This window comes from Panthera onca, chromosome B3 (genome assembly GCF_046562875.1).
Source record: "Panthera onca isolate mPanOnc1 chromosome B3, mPanOnc1 haplotype 2, whole genome shotgun sequence".
Taxonomy (NCBI): domain Eukaryota; kingdom Metazoa; phylum Chordata; class Mammalia; order Carnivora; family Felidae; genus Panthera; species Panthera onca.
The window spans coordinates 147,589,980-147,611,212 of NC_138344.1; the positions used below are offsets into that span (position 1 = coordinate 147,589,980).

At 44.4% G+C, this 21,233-nt stretch overlaps 1 gene segment (V, D, J or C); it reads right to left on the reverse strand.

The window, feature by feature from the left end:
- LOC132675544 (immunoglobulin heavy variable 3-43-like) overlaps positions 1–16,617 on the reverse strand; it is a 91,472-nt gene extending 74,855 nt beyond the window's left edge. Inside the window, 1 exon segment of the V gene segment in view lies at positions 16,483–16,617. Within this exon segment, the coding sequence occupies positions 16,483–16,528 (46 nt within the window).
- Positions 16,618–21,233: the final 4,616 nt, after the last annotated feature.

The following is a 21,233-nucleotide window of genomic DNA, read 5'->3' on the forward strand; positions in this document are numbered from 1 at the left end:
GAAGTGAATACACCATAGTAGACTAAAATAAAATGATGGAAGTAAAATAGAATTTGAAAAAATTTACATAAAAGCAATCAATATAGTAAAAAAATTAAAGAAAAATATTATTAATAGAAATTGAAAGTAAAATGAAGTTTTTCTCATTCTGCATTCAAGAAAAACTACAGAAACGAAGAAGAGAAAAAAAAGAAAGAAAAAATAAAAAGAAAACCGGAAATTTGAAAACGGGAATACACTGAGGTAGAGTAAAATAAAATGATGGAAGTAAAATAGAATTTGAAAAAAAATACAGAAATGTAAAAAATATAGTAATAAAAATTAAAGAAAAATAGTTTTAATAATAATTGATAATAAAAATAATTTTTTCTGTTTCTGCATTGAAGAAAAAGAAAAGAAGTTTAAAACAGAAAAAGAAAAAAAAAGAAAGAAAATTGACTAGATGTACTGGCTAACAGATTGATGTAGGACTGAAATTACTTCCTTATCCCCCAGATGTCAGTCTATTTAGCTCTTTATAGTCCATGAGTAAGCGGCAGTGAGACTTGTGTTCCTGAAGAGCCCTGTTGGCCCAGTTGGGTGGGGCTCAGTGTAATGGCTCCGCTCTCCACTAGATGGCGCTTTTAGGCTCCTGGGGTGGATTGTTGTGGTGGTTGTAGGTGCGAATGCACATGCCGGGAGAGGTGAAAATGGCACCACCCAGCTACCCAGTCTGTTCTCCTGGATCAGCAATTGCGCACCCATCCACTGTCTTCAGCCCTTGTCCACTCCCTGCTCCTTCACTCTCCGTGACCAGGCCCGAGGCCGCACCTCTCTCCCAAGTTTTGTCACAGACGCGCGGCTGTTTTCCCCGGACCCTTACATCCAAAGGACCGCAGCTTTGACCTGTTCTGCCCCTCTGTGGGAGGGTCTCACCAAGCAATGGCCCAATGAGCAATGGCCGAATATCAGCAGCACCTGGGAATGCTTGCTGGACCCTGTTGTTGTCGGTGCCCCGAGACTTTGGCCAGGTGCCAGCCCGCCCCAGAAAGAGTTCGCGAGAGAGTGTAGCAGCAGCGTTTCATGGATTATGGAAAATCACAACACACGTCTGGCACCAGGCTTCACCCTAAACGACCTTGTTCCAGCACCAGCGAATGTGGCCGTTTTCCGGGGTCTGCTGGGACCAGATGGCCTTGGCAGTCTCCTCCAAATGTCCTTCCAGCAGTGCAACTGCCTCTCCCCGTGTGGCCTGAGAACATCCCGGACCCCACTCTGTTCCTGGGATTCTCCCTTCCCACCAGAGCACCTCCAGGTATCGAGCTGTGGAGTTGCAGCCTTTGCACTCCCCTTGTTTACAGTCTTAGTGGAATTTACATACTCTCCTTTCTCCTTTCTCCCTTTTTAGTTGAGTCCCTGTGGCTGTTTCCAATTTTCCACTTTCTCTCCAGCTGCTTTTGGGGAGGGGTGCTTTTCCTTTATTCTCCCCCACTCCCCAGTCTCCGTCGTCTCTCCGCTTGCAAAAGCACCTCCCTTCCTGCAGCTTCGTGCTCCCCAAGGTCCCCTCTCCACGCCACGTACTGTTGAATTCTGTGGTTCAGGTTGTGCAGATTGTTGTGTTAATCCTCAATCAGTTTTCTAGGTGTGTAGGATGGTTTAGTGTTGGTCTGGCTGTATTTCATGGACGCGAGACACACAAAAATCTTCCACATTGTTTCCGCCATCTTGTCTCCTCCCCCATTGACTGCCTAATTTTCAATTGAACATTTGAGGATATTATGCCACTCCCTTCTTTCCTGCAGGTTTCTGTGGACACTTCTGCCATAATCTTTATTCATCTTCCTGTATTCGTTAGCAAACTCTTCTGTCTTCATGCTTATAGTGTTTTTTTTTTTAAATATGTGTATTTTGTGAATTTTACTTTGTTATGTCTCAGAGTCGGCCTGCTTTTTTTTTTTTAATTTTAATGGGAGTTCTCTGTGACTCATAGATGTGGACGTAGTCTTCCTTCACCATTTAGTGGAAATTTTCCACTCCAATGCGCTCAGACAAAACTTCTCCCCTTTTTTCTCCCTGTCTTCTTCTTCTGGGACTCCTTTGAAAATAATTTTATTACACTTTATGGAGTTGCTGATTCCCTAAGTATACGTTTGTGATGCAATATTTTAATTTTCCTCTTCTTTCCTGTTTCATTTCTCACAAAATTTTATCTTCCATGTCACTTACTCATTCATCTGCTTCTTTCTGCCTTGAGTTCATTATATCCAATCAGGTTCACGTCTCGGTTATAGCATTTTAAAAATTTCATCCTGACTGGGTTTTAGGTCTTTTCCATCTGTAGTCAGGGTATCCTCATGTCTTCTAGGCTTTCTCAAGCATAGCTAGTATCCTTATGATAGTTCTTAAAAGTTCAGTTTCCTTATGATAGGTATTAAATTCTGTTTGAGGCTTATTATTTATATGTGTTTTAATTATATCCCTGGCAATGTCCTTTATGGCTTTTTCTTTTGGCATGAATTCCTCCATCACTCTGTATGTCCATGTCTCCGCTTTCTTTTTTTTTTAAAGTTTTATTTTTATTTTTGAGACACAGAGAGACCGAGCATGAATGGGGGAGGGTCAGAGAGAGGGAGACACAGAATCTGAAACAGGCTCCAGGCTCTGAGCTGTTAGCACAGAGCCCGACGCGGGGCTCGAACTCACGGACCGCGAGATCATGACCTGAGCCGAAGTCGGCCGCTAAACCGACTGAGCCACCCAGGTGCCCCTCTCCGCTTTCTTAAGTGTTTTAGTAAAATCCTGTTATGTTTTCTGCTTCTAGAGTAGTGTCTTTTTTGAGAAATGTTTACATACTGTTGACAACCTGACATTCTGGAAGCATTTCTTGCATGTGTTGTGTGCACTGTGCTGTCATGTATTGGCTGCTCTGTCCCTCAGGTCAGTCCTCTACAGAGTTCTCCTTGCCTCCAGGGGAGAGTTTTTCAACTTTGTCCATAGTGTGAGTTTTAACTAGGTGAGTTTGGTCTCCTTATTAAAAGAGGCTAATTCCTATTTCCCCTAGAGGTGAAGCTATGCCTCACTCTATGGTCAGTAGACTTGGTGCCTGTGGGGGTATATGGTGGTCTTTGGAGGGAGGGGTGCAATGGTGGTCTGGGTTGTAGGCACTCTTTCCCTAGTAAGGAAGCACCTGAGGAAGGAAAGGTGGGTATGTCTTGGTGTCAGTGGCTCAGTAACTACTGGGGGGTGTTGTGCTGCTCACTGAATTCTGTCCATGATAATTGGTGGGAGGAAATATTGGCATCAGCTCCTTCTCTAGTCCCTGCAGTTGGAGTTTCCAGCCACCACTGTTCAGGAAGCCCTCACATAGAACAATCTGTACTCATGGGTCCCAGGCTTCCTTCAGAACCTGGCCTTCACCCTGCCTTTGTCCAATCCATTGGCACACCTGGCAGCTCAGGGCTCTTCTGTTTTATCTCAGGAGCTCTAGCTGGGTGTGAGTATACCAAATTGTATGAACTCAATGTGACAGGGACCCCACTGATCCTCTGGGACAGTGTGTTGCTGTGATGTGGTTGGAGCTGGTTATCCCAGAAGGGCAGTTGCATGAACACTAGGAGCTTGGAGTTCATGGTGAGGAAGAACAAGAAGGCAGCATTCAGTTAGCTTCTCTCAGCAGAGGCTCCTATGCTAATGACCAGGGCAGTGCAATGGTGCCTGTCAGCTCTCCTGCCCCATGAGGGGCAATGCCCTGTCTCCCAAATGCACTCCAAGAAGGTAACTGTCTCACCCGATATGACCCAGGGGATCCTCAAACCGCAGCCGTCCCTATGGACCTCGGGGCTCCTTCTCCACAGGAGCACTGCTATACCACCAGGGTCCACCCCAGTGATGGCATGGAGTTCTAAATCTTCAGTTTTTGAACTCGACATTTACAGCAGGCTGACTTGTCATGATTACGTTTATGTGTCATCTTGACTGCGTCATGGGTGTCCAGATTCACGACTGTTTCTGTGTATGTCTGTTATGAGTTTCCAGAAGAGATTGGCATTTACAACCATGGTTTCTTTCTGCCTGGGTATCACCCATTCCATCATAGTTCTGAGTAGAATCCAATGCAGAGGGAGGAAGAATTCCCTCATTTTTACTTCCCATGTGCTTGGTTGAACTGGAACATTGGTCTCCTCCTGCCCTTGTTCTTAGAGTTACATCATAGGCTCTGCAGGTTCTGAGACTACACACTAGTTCAGAATCAGGCGAGAATTATACCACAGGTTTTCCTGGCTCCCCAACTTGTGACAGTAGATCATGGGACTTCTCAACATATTTTGTCATGGAAACCAATGTGCTTTGGGTTCTGTTGCTGGAGGGAATCCTGACTAATACATGCAGATGATTTATCGCTTGTTTAGAGGAATTGAATAAAGCTGTCGCTCATTTAAAGTCCTGAGTAGCAAAGTGCCAGGAGGGAAGTGTCACATTGTTTGATTGGGACACGGGCTGGGTGAAGATAATGGGGAGCTGTGGGAGCTTGTGGTCCTGGCTGCACAGGGAGTGCATCTGGGACTCATGTAAATGTTCAGCTATTGTGCCTCAGGAAATCTGTAATTCACTCATGTTGAGGGACAGGAGTAAGGAATGCAAACAACTGTGTCTTTGTGCATGTTAGGGTAGTTTTCCTAGGAAAACAATGATCTAATTCACACAGGTAATAGGTAAACACAGAGTCCTGTGTCCAGAGAGGCTCCCTGGAGAAACTGCTGTGTGGACAGGAAGCCCCAGACCCTGAGAGGAAACCTGCCTGTAACCTCCATCTTCACCTGCTCCTGGCAACACAAAGCAGAATTGTGCATAGTGTGCGCCCCCCGGTGGTGCTGATCGCCTCCTGCAGGGAGGTTTGTGTCTGGGCTCCCAGCGAGGTCCCCTCACCCTGTCTCTTGCACAGTAATATGTGGCCTTGTCCTCGGCCTGCAGGTTGTTCATTTGCAGATAGAGCGTGTTCTTGGAGTTGTCTCTGGAGATGGGAAGTCGGCCCTTTACTGAGTCTGTGTAGTACGTGCTACTTCCATCATCATAAATATATGTGAGCCACTACACCCCTTTCCTGGAGCCTGGCGAACCCAGCTCATTCCATATCTACTGAAGGTGAATCCAGAGGCTACACAGGAGAGTCTCAGGGACCCCCCAGGCTGCACCAGGTCTCGTCCAGACTCTGTCAGCTTCACGTCACCCTGGACACCTGCAGACACCAGACATCTTGGTCAGGAAACTGTCACACATCCACTGGTCTCACTCATATCCACTCACATACTCAGCATCTCTCGTTCACCAGGAATTACGTTTTAAAAGAGCAACCAGAAACACCCAGCCAAGCACAAAGTCCATGGTGAGGTGTCTGTTCTGTCCTGATCAGAGAATGGGAACACCTGGCACTCCGGGGGCTGGGGCTCCTCTCCCAGCTGCAGAGTCTGGGATGGGCTGGTTTTATCACCATAGAGAGGACCCCATTTGCATGTGATCCAACATATATATCAAGCTCCAGTCTTAGATTTGATTCTTTAAAAGTGAACAACAGGGTTAGGGACGCACTTGTAGTTTAGTTTGTGTAGATGGTGCTGTGACAATTTGAATAATTGTATTCAGTGAGTACAGGTGTATTTGCAGTCCTGTGTGCATTTTTACAGGTCTTTCATCAACATAGATCATTTTCACTCTACAAGTATTTGACATACTTTTTGAAGTTTAACCCAAAATACTTTATTCTGCCATTTTCACTTGTATAATTTTGTTATTTATTTTGCATGTATTTTCATGCTGGTGTGTAGAATCACAGGTCGTTTATTTTTATTTATTTTCTTTGTTCATTTTGCATCCTGCTCTTTTCCTCATTTAGAAAAACTGGTTCTAATATTTTTTTGTGGTATCTCTAGGGTTTTGTTATGTTTAAGATCAATGTCACCTGCAAACAAGTAATTTTCCTTCCTCCTTACTGATTTAAATGTCTTTTATTTTTTTTATTCCCTATTTTTTTCTGGTTACGTCTTCCAGTGGTAGGAGAAGAAAGCTTTTCCCTTCTTTTCTTCTGGGATTTAGCCAGTGTAAGGATTCAATTGACATAAGACCTATCTACAGGAGAGAATAAATTTCATTTTGTAAGTGCATGGCCTTCCTAATGACATGACACCCAGAGAAAGGACAAAGCAGGTGGCACTTGTGTCTTTCAGACAACAAAACATTGGATTTGGCAAGAGTTAAGTTTGGGGTATTATGTTAGTCACCAAGTAAGTAGGTTTGTTTGCATGGCCTTCTTGTCCCTGTGTTCCTTATTCTGGTGCTAACGATGGTTCTTCCCTCTTGGTACACGGGAGGGAGATTTATATCCTGCTGTCAAGGGACGATGGAGAGTCTGAGTGTACTTGGACTCTTTCTCAAGTGACTTTCACCTAAATAAGCAGTGTGACAAGATGACATAGTTTGAGGTGGCATATGTATTCTTCACGTTATCATGGGGAATACTTATGTTAGGGGTGACCATCATTACCTGGCTCCTGATTTGACAGGAAAGCCTTCAGCATTTTACCGTTCAATATGCTGTCAGGTGTGGGCTTTTCATAGTGGCCATGATCATGTGGAGGTAATTTCCTTTGGTCCCTTTTTAATTGGGTTCTTTTTAAATGATGAACATGTGTTGATTTTTGTCTAATGTTTTTTTTGAATCAATTAATGATGGCTTTGATTCAGTCATTCCCTCTGTTAATGGAGGACATCACATTTATGCATCTGTGTATGTTAAAGGATCCTTGCATCCCTGGATGAATCACACTGGATTATGTTGTATGATCCTCTCAATGTTCTGTTGAATTCAGTATGCTCAGATTTTGTGAAGGAATTTTGCATGTATGTTCATTTGAGATAGTGACCTGTAGTTTCCCTTCTGGTGGTGTCTTTCTTTGGTTTTGGTGTGAAAACAATGCTGTCCTCACAAATTTCATTTGGGAGTACTGTTTTTTTTATCAGTGTTCTGTAATAGTTTGAGAAATATTAGCATTAATTCCTCTTTAAATACTTAGTAGAAGTTTTAATAAAGCCATGGACTCCTAGGCAGATTTTTTGGAGGGTGAGGTTTTAGATAGAGAAATCTTATTAATTTTTCTTTTGTTCATTTTGTATTTTTCCATGATACAGTCTTGGTGGCCTACCTTATGGCATAAAATGTGTAATTTGTTCCTGGTGATCTAATTGTTGGCCTATAAATACCTAAGTTTTTCTTTAATGATCCTTTTCATGTCTTTATTTCAGTTTTGTCTCCATTTTCAATTCTGATGGCATTTGTTTGAGTCTTCCCTATTTCCCCTGGCTACCTATTTGTTTCAAATTTTACATACTTTTCCAAATACAAATTTTTATGTAATTGCTTTGTTTTCTGTATTTGTGATAGTCTCTATTTTCTGTCTGCTTTATATTTTTATGGTATTTTCATGTTTATCTTGTTATGTCAATAAAAATGCCAATGAGTTTTTTAAGGAATCTGAAAAATATACAATTCATATGAAAGCACACAACACATGGAAGCAACAAAACAATCATGACGTCGAGAGAACCTGGAGACATCACACTTCTCTCTTTCTAAAGATATTGCAGAGGTACATTAACCACAACAGTGTGCTGCTTGCATCAAATGAGACATTTAGACCAGTGGAGGTCATTACGGAGCCCAGAAGTAGAAGTTTGCAGATGCAGTGAGCAAATCCTGCACGAGATTTCCAACAATGCACAGTGGGGGGAAGATAGTGTCTCTTAAACATGGTGTTGACTAGGGGCACCTGTGTGGCTCGGTAAGTTAAGCATCCCACTTCCACTCAGGTCATGATCTCTCGGTTTGTGGGTTCGAGCCTCACATCAGGCTCCTGCTGACAGCTCAGGGCCTGGATTCTGTTTCTGCCTCTATCTCTGTGCCTCCCTACTCATGATCTGTCACTCTCCCTCAAAAACAAAGCAAAAAGTAAAAAATAGTATTGATATATCCATGCAAAATAATAACATTTGGCCATAATCTTGCTTCATACATATACGTCGACACAAAAAAATCTTAAAATGGATGAAGGATTAAGAAGAACACTTGAACCTAAATGCCTTCAAAGAAAACATGAAAGATAAATATGACATTCACTTGAGAATGGTTGATTTGATATAAAACCAAAGTCACAGAGAACAAAGAAGGCAAGGGGGACTACACCATACTAGAAAAGGGGCAAGCAAATATTTGTAGAGCTAGAAGGAAGTCTATGGGCGGGTAGCCCCTCCCTGCCCCCTGGGGCTCTCCAGATGGATTTGACAAATTGGCTTCCTGTTTGGTTAATGGCTGCTTGTTTGGTGGATGGACTGATGCTGTCTGACTGGACATGCCATTGCCACGACTGTGGTGAAGAATGGAATGCCTGAAATGGTTCCTGGATTCGCCATTCCATTACGGATTTAGCCAGACCAAGGAACTCACTTCAGCACATAGACAAACTACGTACTTGCAAAGACTTGGGGGTGATAATTAGAATTTCATACCCCACATCATCCTTCATCATCACAGAAGAGGACGATAAGGATATGTGGATTAGGGGAACAGATATGGAACATGAAAAACTAGACACCAAATTCCTTCAGGAAAAATCCACCTGGACTGGCCTGGAACATCCAGAATCATTGTCCTTGGCCCTTAATGAGATTTGGAATGCTCCAAATAGCAGGCAGGGACTGACCCCCCTTGCAACAGTATTTTATAAAGGAGTCCTTAACCCTTTCTTCCCTGATTGAGTGAACTTTATGATAACTCATATGACCAAGTTGATGCCATGCATAGCCATGTCCAAGAAGTAACAGGTGCACTTGGGTTATATCATCCATAGACAATAGGAACATGGCCTCTGCCGCTGCCTAGCCATGCAACCCTTTCTACAGAATATGGGACGCTCATCAGGTCTTCAGAGAGCACCCAGTGCCACCTCGCTGAGAAGGACCTTATGACGAACTGCTAACCGACTACACTGCCATCAGAATTAGGGAAAGATTCTTCTGGATTCATGCCAGCTGCACAAAATAGTTCCAGAAAATGCCATCGTCAAGATCCTGGATGGCCATCCCCACAACGACCATAGGTAAGGATTCCCAGAGCCAATTCCCAGGCTCCGGAACACATGGCATCACATAGTAGGTCATGGATCAAAAAACTGCATTTCCACCTAGTTTCATTTTCCGGCTCTTTCCTGTCAGGAAAAAAAAAAAAACTTTTTAAAATGGAGCCTACCCTTTCCCCCACTATTAAAAGACTGACTACATTTCCTGCTCTCCCTCTGAACCTCTATGACTGTCTGTCTTCAGACTGTATCTGCCCCATTCACCTGTGTAGTTATCTCAGCAGGTCAGACACAGACCCTTACAGCAGTTTTCCAAGTCCCATCTACAGTAAATAATCAGTCTGATTGTCAATTGTTTTGACATCAGGATAGCAAGTAAGCCCCCAAAGTAGTGTTATTTCCTGCCAATGCAAGCAGGTGAATGCACCATGTGGATGGACAAATGGAAGGGTGTGGTATCCACAACCAGAACGACAATGTCACTCTGCCTTTCCTTCCACTGCATTGATTGGGACCACAACTTTGATGGAAGCTTCAGGATGGTCCTTTGCTCAGGTGAAGTATTGGGAGAGAATACTTCCCTTTGTATGAAGACAGTCATGGTGCTAGGTTCTCTCTCTTGGTGACATAGCAAGGCAATCTGGTGCCAGGTGGTCACAAGGTGCTCCAGCATAACCCCCATGGCACAAACACTTTTCAGATCCCAAAATGTTTCATTGGCACTCAGACTACCTGTGCATCAAGTGGCATAGCTCAGCCACTTCCAGGTAAGGCTGCCTAACAGCACAAGTCATATGAGACTAGACCGAAAATCTGGAGTAGCTCAGTCAGGTGACAAAACCCACCTTATAGCTGCTGAAGGACTGCAGGCCTCCCATGTCTCAAAAACTTTCAGGAATGCATGATAATTGACCAGTGACAGTGACCCTCAATTGCCCAGACCAGTGGGAACTCATGACAGGCTCTACATGAGCTGGTCAGCCTAACATCTTGGCACTCTTTGGACTGTTAGGAATTCCCAAGGCAGCAGGGTAGAGATGTACAGGTTGAGAGCAGACTGTGGCTGGGACTCCTTGGTCATCGATGCTGAATGGGACATACTGGCTAGCTCAGTCATGACAGAGTCTCCCCTGTGGCCCTTGAGATACCCTCAACTGCCTAGACAGTCTTGGGAATGTGAGGCATCTTATGGACAGCTGGGAATTTACATTTCAGTGGTCAACTGTAAAGCACCACCTGTTAGGAGGGGCTTTAATGCCCGTCAAGTGGGCAGACTGAAAGGAGAAATGGTGTGTTTAATGTCCCCCCTCCTTCAGCAAATCTTGAATTATGGGGTGCAATTACTCAGTCCTCTATTGCGCACAATATTGATGTGCATATACTGTCTTAATTGGATGTAGGGGGGTGCAATTTGCAGTCCTACAGACTCCTGATATGTAGTTCCCCCCAGGAAAGCCAGGCACTGGGTTTGTTCCCACTGGCCTTGATGGCATGTGAGGGCATCCACATCATTAACAAGACAATGCACGGTCAAAGGGGCCACCATTGCTAAAAGGGATTCAGTAAAGATTCTTCCAATAGTGACATCAAAGGGATGTTGAGACCCTTCTACTATCCCTCCCTTTATACCTAGTAAGCTAAAGGGCACCACACTTTTATTTGGAGGGGTTTCTGGGAAGCACTGTACCTTGGCTTCAGGGTCAATGAGAGAAATAAAGTGTTGTCTGTGTCTGTGTCCTACACGGTAATTACAGAAGTATACAGGCAGTTGTCCCAGGAGGAAGGACATACTCCACAAACCTCTGGGTCCCTAGGCTGCGGCCTTGGCATCTCCCCACCCACTGGGATCCCAGATCCCCACTACTAGGACTTTCATGTCCAGAGAAGTGATGGCACCCACCCAAAGGGTAGGAACAACATTCTCTTGAAGATCCCAAAGTGTCTGATCAAAGTTTCTGACTTGTGTTCAGGCTGTCCTGGGATTAAGTCACTAGGACCCCTCTTCTCAGAGCTGTGCATAAAGAGAAGTGTATGCATCATCTCTAGAGCAACAGATCTGGGTTGAAGTTCCACCCCTTGAATGGGGCACTGCTGGGACCCTCCTGTGGGCTCCTATCTATGGAGGTGGTGATCCCATCACCATTTGCAGCAAAGAAGTCTTGGGCTTCTTGAAAATTCTCCTTTTCACATCTGACTATGGCATGCATGCTAATGCCTGCTACACTAAAGCTGGTATTTCCATGAATTGTATTGACACAAGGCTTAAGGTCAGAGTGGACCTTCAAGAAGAACTCCTTAGATTCTGTTGTCAAGTGCCTCTCCTCCAGGTGGAAATGGACAAGGGCTCATGGGCACATGACATAAGGGAAACAAAACAAAACAAAACCCAAATCCCACACCCATTGAATTGTCCCCATTCTATCTTAGAGTTGGATTGCATCACCTGGCCTTGACCTCTCCCAGTGGGCCTATGGTGTCGTGCCATAAAAATCCAAGTCCGGAGAATCAGAGCTTCTTTCTTCCTACCTTTGTGGACTCTGGGGCCCTAGGGAGCATCTTCCTCAGAGCCTTCCCCTTTTTCCTTGGTGTGTGTCTCTTGCCATGTGCCTTGGGGTGATTGTCAGAGCCTTTTGATACAGTGAAAAGACTGGAAGCTCCGTAGGTTGTCTCTAAGTAAACAGGCCATTGATACCTTGAGCTTTTCAGTGATTTATGAATCAGGGGCACTTGGACCAATCCAGACAGCTGTAGTATGTCAAGCGCTTAAAGCAACAGCTTGGAGCCAATTGTGAAGATCCACTAGAGCCAATCAATATCCTTGTCTCCCTCCCTTTGGACAAATGATTCCAGGAAACCTTGCATTTTCATGATGGTGTAGTGCCTGTCACCATTTCTCTCTTTCACACTGGTCCGTGGATATGTTGTTGTAGTGAAGACCTGGGATAGAAGTTAACTCTTCCCAGGCACGTGTGATTAGGCCTCCCACGCTGCAGTGTCCCCCTCAACACCTGTCAAATAGGGAGCCATTGTCAACAGCAGTGAAGAATACAGCCAGTAGGGGGAGGTTGCCTTGGCTGTGTCCTCCGCCCAGGGAGACATGATGCTCCTGGTCGAGTTGCCTCTGTCACTAGGTAGGCATGGCTAAGCAAACACATCACCAGGGTACTGGCTGCAACACAGTGGACCCAGCAGCTGGCGTCTTCTTCGACACTAATCTAGGCATATGGTCTTTGGTGTCCAGCAATATCTCACTTGGAGATGAGTAGGAAATACACACCTCTGGAACCCCAGGACGGTGCCTGATTGTTGGTCTCTGCAGGGAGTCTGACCTTTTATGGCACTGGTAACTTAGGTTGGGGGTTTCTGGCAACACCTGGCATCAGCCCAAAGCAAAGCTACAGACCACCGGCAAGCTCCAGCTCCTTCCCAGAGCAGCTGAGATGTGGGGGTGAGAAACGAGTGAGCCATTTTCAGTGCTAACACATTGTTGGAGGGCACCACCTAGGCCCCCAATCCCATCCCTGGGGACAAATGTGTTGGGGACCCCAGCTGTTGTACAAAATTAAGAACATGTAGACTGTATCGTGCTGAAGGAATAGGGAAGAGCCATTGCTCAGGGGGTGGATAGGCAGCTCCCTAGGCATCTGAGCTCTGGCTTTGGATACATGAGATGCATGGGGCCCTCCTGACTCAAGGTGGGGTTTCCGTGCACCCCCAACAAAGGAAATGGAGGCACAGGATTTATGACTCACAGGGCCCAGAAGCAAGGGTACACAAGGACCTTGGGAAGGGCAGGCCTCCTTCCCACAGTCCCAGTGATCAGGGCACAGAAAACAGTGTAGCAAGTACCTGATTACTTGAGAATGCATGGGGCTGAAGTCCCTAACTTTTCACAGGCTCACCTCTGTGTGGTTATTTGAGAAGGCTCTCAGAAAACCAGTGGGAATCCTAGGCAGATCCTTATCTAAGGTTAAACTCACTGAAAAGTAGGCAAGAGAAAGAGAGCAGGGATTCACATTCATCGGGCTCCAACTGGATGCCAGAGTCATCCATAGGCACTTGTGCCTGCCTTTCTTATTCATTTTATTTGGTGCTCCTTTAAACCTCATGGTCTCAGTCTCCCACATTTGAAATTTGCTCTCCAGGGAGGCACAGCTTGTGCTAGGTGGAACCTAATGCCAGTCCCCTTCCCTCACAGCCCACAGACACCCCAGTGTGGAACAGGCAGTGTGGGTGGGTGGTAGCCCTCCATTATCCTGAACCCACATTGGGACTGGGGGAAGACAGATTACCTGGAGAATGAGAAAATGTTAAGTGTGCAAGAGCACAGTTTTGGAGACAACTCATGAATTTGTCCCTGAAAGAGCTTGTGTGAACGTCTCTTAATTCTGGAAGCATATACCTCAGTTCAAGGCCCAGATGCTGACTCAGGTCCTCTGCACATAATCTCGGGCTCAGTTTGGGCTCTTGGAAGCTTAGATATATACGTAGAGGCCACAAGCATGCAGTGTTTAAGTTTTATTTCAGCGTTCTGGTCAGTGAGCCATGAGAGATGTGTGTCAGAGCCGTGATGTGCCTGTGGACCCCTGTGTCTCCTGCAGACCCCCGAAACGTGGATGTCAGCTCTGCAGCCTCATTACTGTATTTTCACACATGTGCCAGTTGGATTGTCTATAGTTGTTCAGCAGTCAGGAGGCTAATTATGGATTGTCGTCAGCAACAATCAGTCCCTTAACTTTCTCGGGGTTGATAATTTGAGATTTGTGGCGACACCACAAGGAATGCAGCTATTATGGCTTAAATGGGACCAAATACTGCTCTGAGATATAACAGGGATTCATCACTTTGCCTCACTGGCCGCATTCTTGTTGGAGGGGTCCACTGCCTGTGCTCCCACCAGTGCCTTTTCTGTGCACCATGGAGGATCCCAGCCTGTGTGGCAGTGGCAGTTCCTGTTATTGTCACCCGACCCTCTGTGACTGCATTTCTCCGGGATACAGTCATAGTTCAGCTGAGCCACACTGCCAGTGCAGTAGGTGTCCTGACAGAGCTTTCCAGAAGCATAGGGGGTACCAGTTCTCACATGACCAATCTCGGTTGTTCCTGTGCTACTATGTGAATTCAGCCGCAAACACCAGAACCCTGATATCTCAGATGGATGGAATCCAACATGCTCTTGCAGCTGAGGGAGATGTGTGACAATCCTACACTGCAGCCTTCCACACGGCTCGTCTGTGTGGGAACAAGGTTCAGCGTTGAATTCCCCAGGGTCTTGTGCAGTGTCCATATCGGCCGCTTTTTTGATTTATGGTCTAGCAGACATCTTCACCTTTCCAGAATTTTTGCAAAGATTTCTTGACAGTGCATAATGGAGTGAGTGCAGTTCCCATGATAGCAGCAGCCCTCTTCAGTGCACGGGGTTCCATCTTGCATATGGAAGTCATCATGGTACGCCCAGGACACTCCACAACCCTGCCTTCATCCTGTCTGTGTCGAAACCATTGGCCCTCCTGGCATCTCAGGGCTCTTATGTTTTATCTCAGGAGCTCTAGCTGGGTTTGAATACACCAGATTGTATGAACTCAGTATGACAGTGATCTCCCTGATCCTCTGGGAGAGCATCTCGCTATGCTGTGGTTGGAGCTGGTTATCCCAGAAGGGCAGTTGCATGAACACTAGGGCTTGGAGTTCATGGTGAAGAACAACAAGAAGCAGCGTCCATTTAGCTGCTCTCAGCAGAGGCTCCTATGCCAATGACCAGGGCAGTGCAACGGTGCCTGTCAGCTCTCCTGCCCCATAAAAATGCACTCCAAGAAGGTAACTGTCTCACCCGATGTGACTCAGGGATCCTCAAACTATAGCACTCCCTATGGGCCACGGGGCTGCTTCTCCCCAGGAGCACTGCTATGCCCACCAGGTTCCACCCCAGTGATGGCATGGACTTTTAAACCTTCAGTCTTTGAACTGCACATTTACAGAAGGTTGACTTGTCTTGATTACCTTTATGTGTCATCTTGACTGCGTCATGGGTGCCCAGTTTCCCCACTGTTTCTGTGGATGTCTGTTAACTATTCCAGAAGACACTGGCATTTCCATCCATGGTTTCTGTCTGCCTCGGCATCACCCACTCTGTTAAGGTTCTGAAGAAAATCTGATGCAGAGGGAGGAAGAATTCCCTCATTTTTACTTCCCATGTGCTTGTTTGAACTGGAACAGTGGTCTCCTCTGGCCCTTGTTCTGAGAGTTACATCATCAGCTTTCCACGTTGTGAGACTAGAGAGTAGTTCAGAATTAGATGAGAATTACACCTCTGGTTTTCCTGGGTCTCCAGCATGTGAGAGTGGAAGGTGGGGCTTATCAATGTATTCAATCATGTAAACCAATGTGCTTTGGGCCCTGTGCCTCGGGAGAATCCTAATAAATGGAGATGAATTATCTCTTCTTTAGAGGAATGGAATAAAGCTGTAGCTCATTTAAAGTCCTGAGTAGCAACAGCTAGGTGGGAAGTGTCATGTTGTTTTATTGGGACAATGGCTGGGTGAGGATAAGGAGGAGCTGTGGGATCCTGTGGTCCTGGCTGCACTGGGAGTGCATCTGGGACCCCTGTAAATGTTCAGCTGTTGTGCCTCAGGATATCTGCAATTCACTCATATTGAGGGACAGGAGTAAGCAATGCAAAGAACTGTGTCTTTTGTGCACGTTAGTGTAGTTTTCCTATGACAACACAGTTGCTAATTCAGAGAGTTAGTAGGTAAACACAGAATCCTGTGTCCAGAGAGCCTCCCTGGGGAAACTGCTGTGTGGAGAGGAAGCCCCTGACCCTGACAGGAAACCTGCCTGTAACCTCCATCTGCACCTGCCTCTGGAAACACAAACCAGAATTGTGCATAGTGTGTGCCCCCCTGGTTGTGCTGATCCCCTCCTGCAGGGAGGTTTGTGTCTGGGCTTCCATTGGGGTCCCCTCTCTGTGTCTCTTGCACAGTAATATGTGGCTGTGTCCTCGGTCTTGAGGTTGTTCATCTGCAGATACAGCGTGTTCTTGGCGTTGTCTCTGGAGATGGTGAATCGGCCCTTCACGGAGTCTGCATAGCTTGTGCTCCTTCCGTCATATCTAATATATGCGACCCACTGCAGCCCCTTCCCTGGAGCCTGGCAGACTCAGTCCTTGCTGTTGCTACTGAAGGTGAATCCAGAGGCTACAACGGTGAGTCTCAGGGACCCTCCAGGCTTCACCAGGTCTCCCCCAGACTCCACCAGCTTCACGTCACACTGGACACCTGCAGACACCAGACATCTTGGTCAGGAAACTGTCACACATGCACTGGTTCTCACTCATAGCCACTCACATACTCAGTGTCTCTAATTCACCATGACTTACCTTTCAAAAGAGCAACGAGGAAAATCCAGCCAAGCACAAACTCCATGGTGAGGTGTCTGTGTTCTGTCCTGATCACAGAATGGGAACACCTGGGACTCCTGGGGCTGGGGCTCCTCTCCCAGCTGCAGGCGGCAGAGGGCCTACAGAGGGCTACAGAGAGGGCACTATTTGCATGTCCTCTGACATATATATCAAGATTCAGACTTAGATTTGATTCTGTAAAAGTGAACGACAGGGTTGGGGACGCATTTCTACATTAGTTTGTGTGGATGGTGCTGTGAAAATATGAATAATTTTAATTGGTGAGCACAGGTATATTTGCAGGCACGTGTGCAGTTTTACAAGTCTTTCATCAACATTGGTCATTTTCGCTCTACAATTATTTTACATCCTTTTTGATATTAATCCCAAATACTTTTTTCTGTGAAATTTTCACTTCTATAATTTTGTTATTTGATTGCATATATTTCCACGCTCGTGTGTAGAATCACAGGTGGTTTATTTTTCATTTATTTTTGTTCATTATGTATCCTGCACTTCTCCTCATTTTTTTTTAATATATGAAATTTACTGTCAAATTGGTTTCCATACAACACCCAGTGCTCATCCCAAAAGGTTCCCTCCTCAATACCTATCACCTACCCTGCCCTCCCTCCCACCCTGCCCTCCCTCCCACCCCCCATCAACCCTCAGTTTGTTCTCAGTTTTTAACAGTCTCTTATGCTTTGGCTCTCTCCCACTCTAACCTCTTTCTTTTTTTTTTTTTCCCTTCCCCTCCCCCATGGGTTTCTGTTATGTTTCTCAGGATCCACATAAGAGTGAAACCATATGGTATCTGTCTTTCTCTGTATGGCTTATTTCACTTAGCATCACACTCTCCAGTTCCATCCATGTTGCTACAAAAGGCCATATTTCATTCTTTCTCATTGCCACGTAGTATTCCATTGTGTATATAAACCACAATTTCTTTATCCATTCATCAGTTGATGGACATTTAGGCTCTTTCCATAATTTGGCTATTGTTGAGAGTGCCACTATAAACATTGGGGTAAAGGTGCCCCTATGCATCAGTACTCCTGTATCCCTTGGATAAATTCCTAGCAGTGCTATTGCTGGGTCATAGGGTAGGTCTATTTTTAATTTTCTGAGGAACCTCCACACTGCTTTCCAGAGCGGCTGCACCAATTTGCATTCCCACCAACAGTGCAAGAGGGTTCCTGTTTCTCCACATCCTCTCCAGCATCTATAGTCTCCTGATTTCTTCATTTTGGCCACTCTGACTGGCGTGAGGTGGTATCTGAGTGTGGTTTTGATTTGTATTTCCCTGATAAGGAGCGACGTTGAACATCTTTTCATGTGCCTGTTGGCCATCCGGATGTCTTCTTTAGAGAAGTGTCTATTCATGTTTTCTGCCCATTTCTTCACTGGGTTATTTGTTTTTCGGGTGTGGAGTTTGATGAGCTCTTTATAGATTTTGGATACTAGCCCTTTGTCCGATGTGTCATTTGCGAATATCTTTTCCCATTCCGTTGGTTGCCTTTTAGTTTTGTTGGTTGTTTCCTTTGCTGTGCAGAAGCTTTTTATCTTCATAAGGTCCCAGTAATTCACTTTTGCTTTTAATTCCCTTGCCTTTGGGGATGTGCCGAGTAAGAGATTGCTACGGCTGAGGTCAGAGAGGTCTTTTCCTGCTTTCTCCTCTAGGGTTTTGATGGTTTCCTGTCTCACATTCAGGTCCTTTATCCATTTTGAGTTTATTTTTGTGAATGGTGTGAGAAAGTGGTCTAGTTTCAACCTTCTGCATGTTGCTGTCCAGTTCTCCCAGCACCATTTGTTAAAGAGACTGTCTTTTTTCCATTGGATGTTCTTTCCTGCTTTGTCAAAGATGAGTTGGCCATACGTTTGTGGGTCTAGTTCTGGGGTTTCTATTCTATTCCATTGGTCTATGTGTCTGTTTTTATGCCAATACCATGCTGTCTTGATGATGACAGCTTTGTAGTAGAGGCTAAAGTCTGGGATTGTGATGCCTCCTGCTTTGGTCTTCTTCTTCAAAATTACTTTGGCTATTCGGGGCCTTTTGTGGTTCCATATGAATTTTAGGATTGCTTGTTCTAGTTTCGAGAAGAATGCTGGTGCAATTTTGATTGGGATTGCATTGAATGTGTAGATAGCTTTGGGTAGTATTGACATTTTGACAATATTTATTCTTCCAATCCATGAGCAGGGAATGTCTTTCCATTTCTTTATATCTTCTGCAATTACCTGCATAAGCTTTCTATAGTTTTCAGCATACAGATCTTTTACATCTTTGGTTAGATTTATTCCTAGGTATTTTATGCTTCTTGGTGCAATTGTGAATGGGATCAGTTTCTTCATTTGTCTTTCTGTTGCTTCATTGTTAGTGTATAAGAATGCAACTGATTTCTGCACATTGATTTTGTATCCTGCAACTTTGCTGAATTCATGTATCAGTTCTAGCAGACTTTTGGTGGAGTCTATCGGATTTTCCATGTATAATATCATGTCATCTGCAAAAAGCGAAAGCTTGACTTCATCTTTGCCAATTTTGATGCCTTTGATTTCCTTTTGTTGTCTGATTGCTGATTCTAGAACTTCCAGCACTATATTAAACAACAGCGGTGAGAGTGGGCATCCCTGTCGTGTTCCTGATCTCAGGGAAAAAGCTCTCATTTTTTCCCCGTTGAGGATGATGTTAGCTGTGGCTTTTCATAAATGGCCTTTATGATCTTTAAGTATGTTCCTTCTATCCCGACTTTCTCAAGGCTTTTTATTAAGAAAGGGTGCTGGATTTTGTCAAAGGCCTTTTCTGCATCGATTGACAGGATCATATGGTTCTTCTCTTTTTTTTTGTTAATGTGATGTATCACGTTGATCGATTTGCGAATGTTGAACCAGCCCTGCATCCCAGGAATGAATCCCACTTGATCATGGTGAATAATTCTTTTTATATGCTGTTGAATTCGATTTGCTAGTATCTTATTAAGAATTTTTGCATCCATATTCATCAGGGATATTGGCCTGTAGTTCTCTTGTTTTACTGGGTCTCTGTCTGGTTTAGGAATCAAAGTAATACTGGCTTCATAGAATGAGTCTGGAAGTTTTCCTTCCCTTTCTATTTCTTGGAATAGCTTGAGAAGGATAGGTATTATCTCTGCTTTAAATGTCTGGTAGAACTCCCCTGGGAAGCCATCTGGTCCTGGACTCTTATTTGTTGGGAGATTTTTGATAACCGATTCAATTTCTTCGCTGGTTATGGGTCTGTTCAAGCTTTCTATTTCCTCCTGATTGAGTTTTGGAAGAGTGTGAGTGTTTAGAAATTTGTCCATTTCTTCCAGGTTGTCCAATTTGCTGGCATATAATTTTTCATAGTATTCCCTGATAATTGTTTGTATCTCTGAGGGATTGGTTGTAATCATTCCATTTTCATTCATGATTTTATCTATTTGGGTCATCTCCCTTTTCTTTTTGAGAAGCCTGGCTAGAGGTTTGTCAATTTTGTTTATTTTTTCAAAAAACCAACTCTTGGTTTCGTTGATCTGCTCTACAGTTTTTTTAGATTCTATATTGTTTATTTCTGCTCTGATCTTTATGATTTCTCTTCTTCTGCTGGGTTTAGGCTGCCTTTGCTGTTCTGCTTCTATTTCCTTTAGGTGTGCTGTTAGATTTTGTATTTGGGATTTTTCTTGTTTCTTGAGATAGGCCTGGATTGCAATGTATTTTCCTCTCAGGACTGCCTTCGCTGCATCCCAAAGCGTTTGGGTTGTTGTATTTTCATTTTCGTTTGTTTCCATATATATTTTAATTTCTTCTCTAATTGCCTGGTTGACCCACTCATTCGTTAGTAGGGTGTTCTTTAACCTCCATGCTTTTGGAGGTTTTCCAGACTTTTTCCTGTGGTTGATTTCAAGCTTCATAGCATTGTGGTCTGAAAGTATGCATGGTATAATTTCAATTCTTGTAAACTTATGAAGGGCTGTTTTGTGACCCAGTATATGATCTATCTTGGAGAATGTTCCATGTGCACTCGAGAAGAAAGTATATTCTGTTGCTTTGGGATGCAGAGTTCTAAATATATCTGTCAAGTCCATCTGATCCAATGTATCATTCAGGGCCCTTGTTTCTTTATTGACTGTGTGTCTAGATGATCTATCCATTTCTGTAAGTGGGGTGTTAAAGTCCCCTGCAATGACCACATTCTTATCAATAAGGTTGCTTATGTTTATGAGTAATTGTTTTATATATCTGGGGGCTCGGGTATTTGGCGCATAGACATTTATAATAGTTAGCTCTTCCTGGTGGATAGACCCTGTGATTATTATATAATGCCCTTCTTCATCTCTTGTTACAGCCTTTAATTTAAAGTCTAGTTTGTCTGATATAAGTATGGCTACTCCAGCTTTCTTTTGGCTTCCAGGAGCATGATAGATAGTTCTCCATCCCCTCACTCTCAATCTAAAGGTGTCCTCAGATCTAAAATGAGTCTCTTGTAGACAGCAAATAGATGGGTCTTGTTTTTTTATCCATTCTGATACCCTATGTCTTTTAGTTGGCGCATTTAATCCATTTACATTCAGTGTTCTTATAGAAAGATATGGGTTTAGAGTCATTGTGATGTCTGTATGTTTTATGCTTGTAGTGATGTCTCTGGTACTTTGTCTCACAGGATCCCCCTTAGGATCTCTTGTAGGGCTGGTTTCGTGGTGACAAATTCCTTCAGTTTTTGTTTGTTTGGG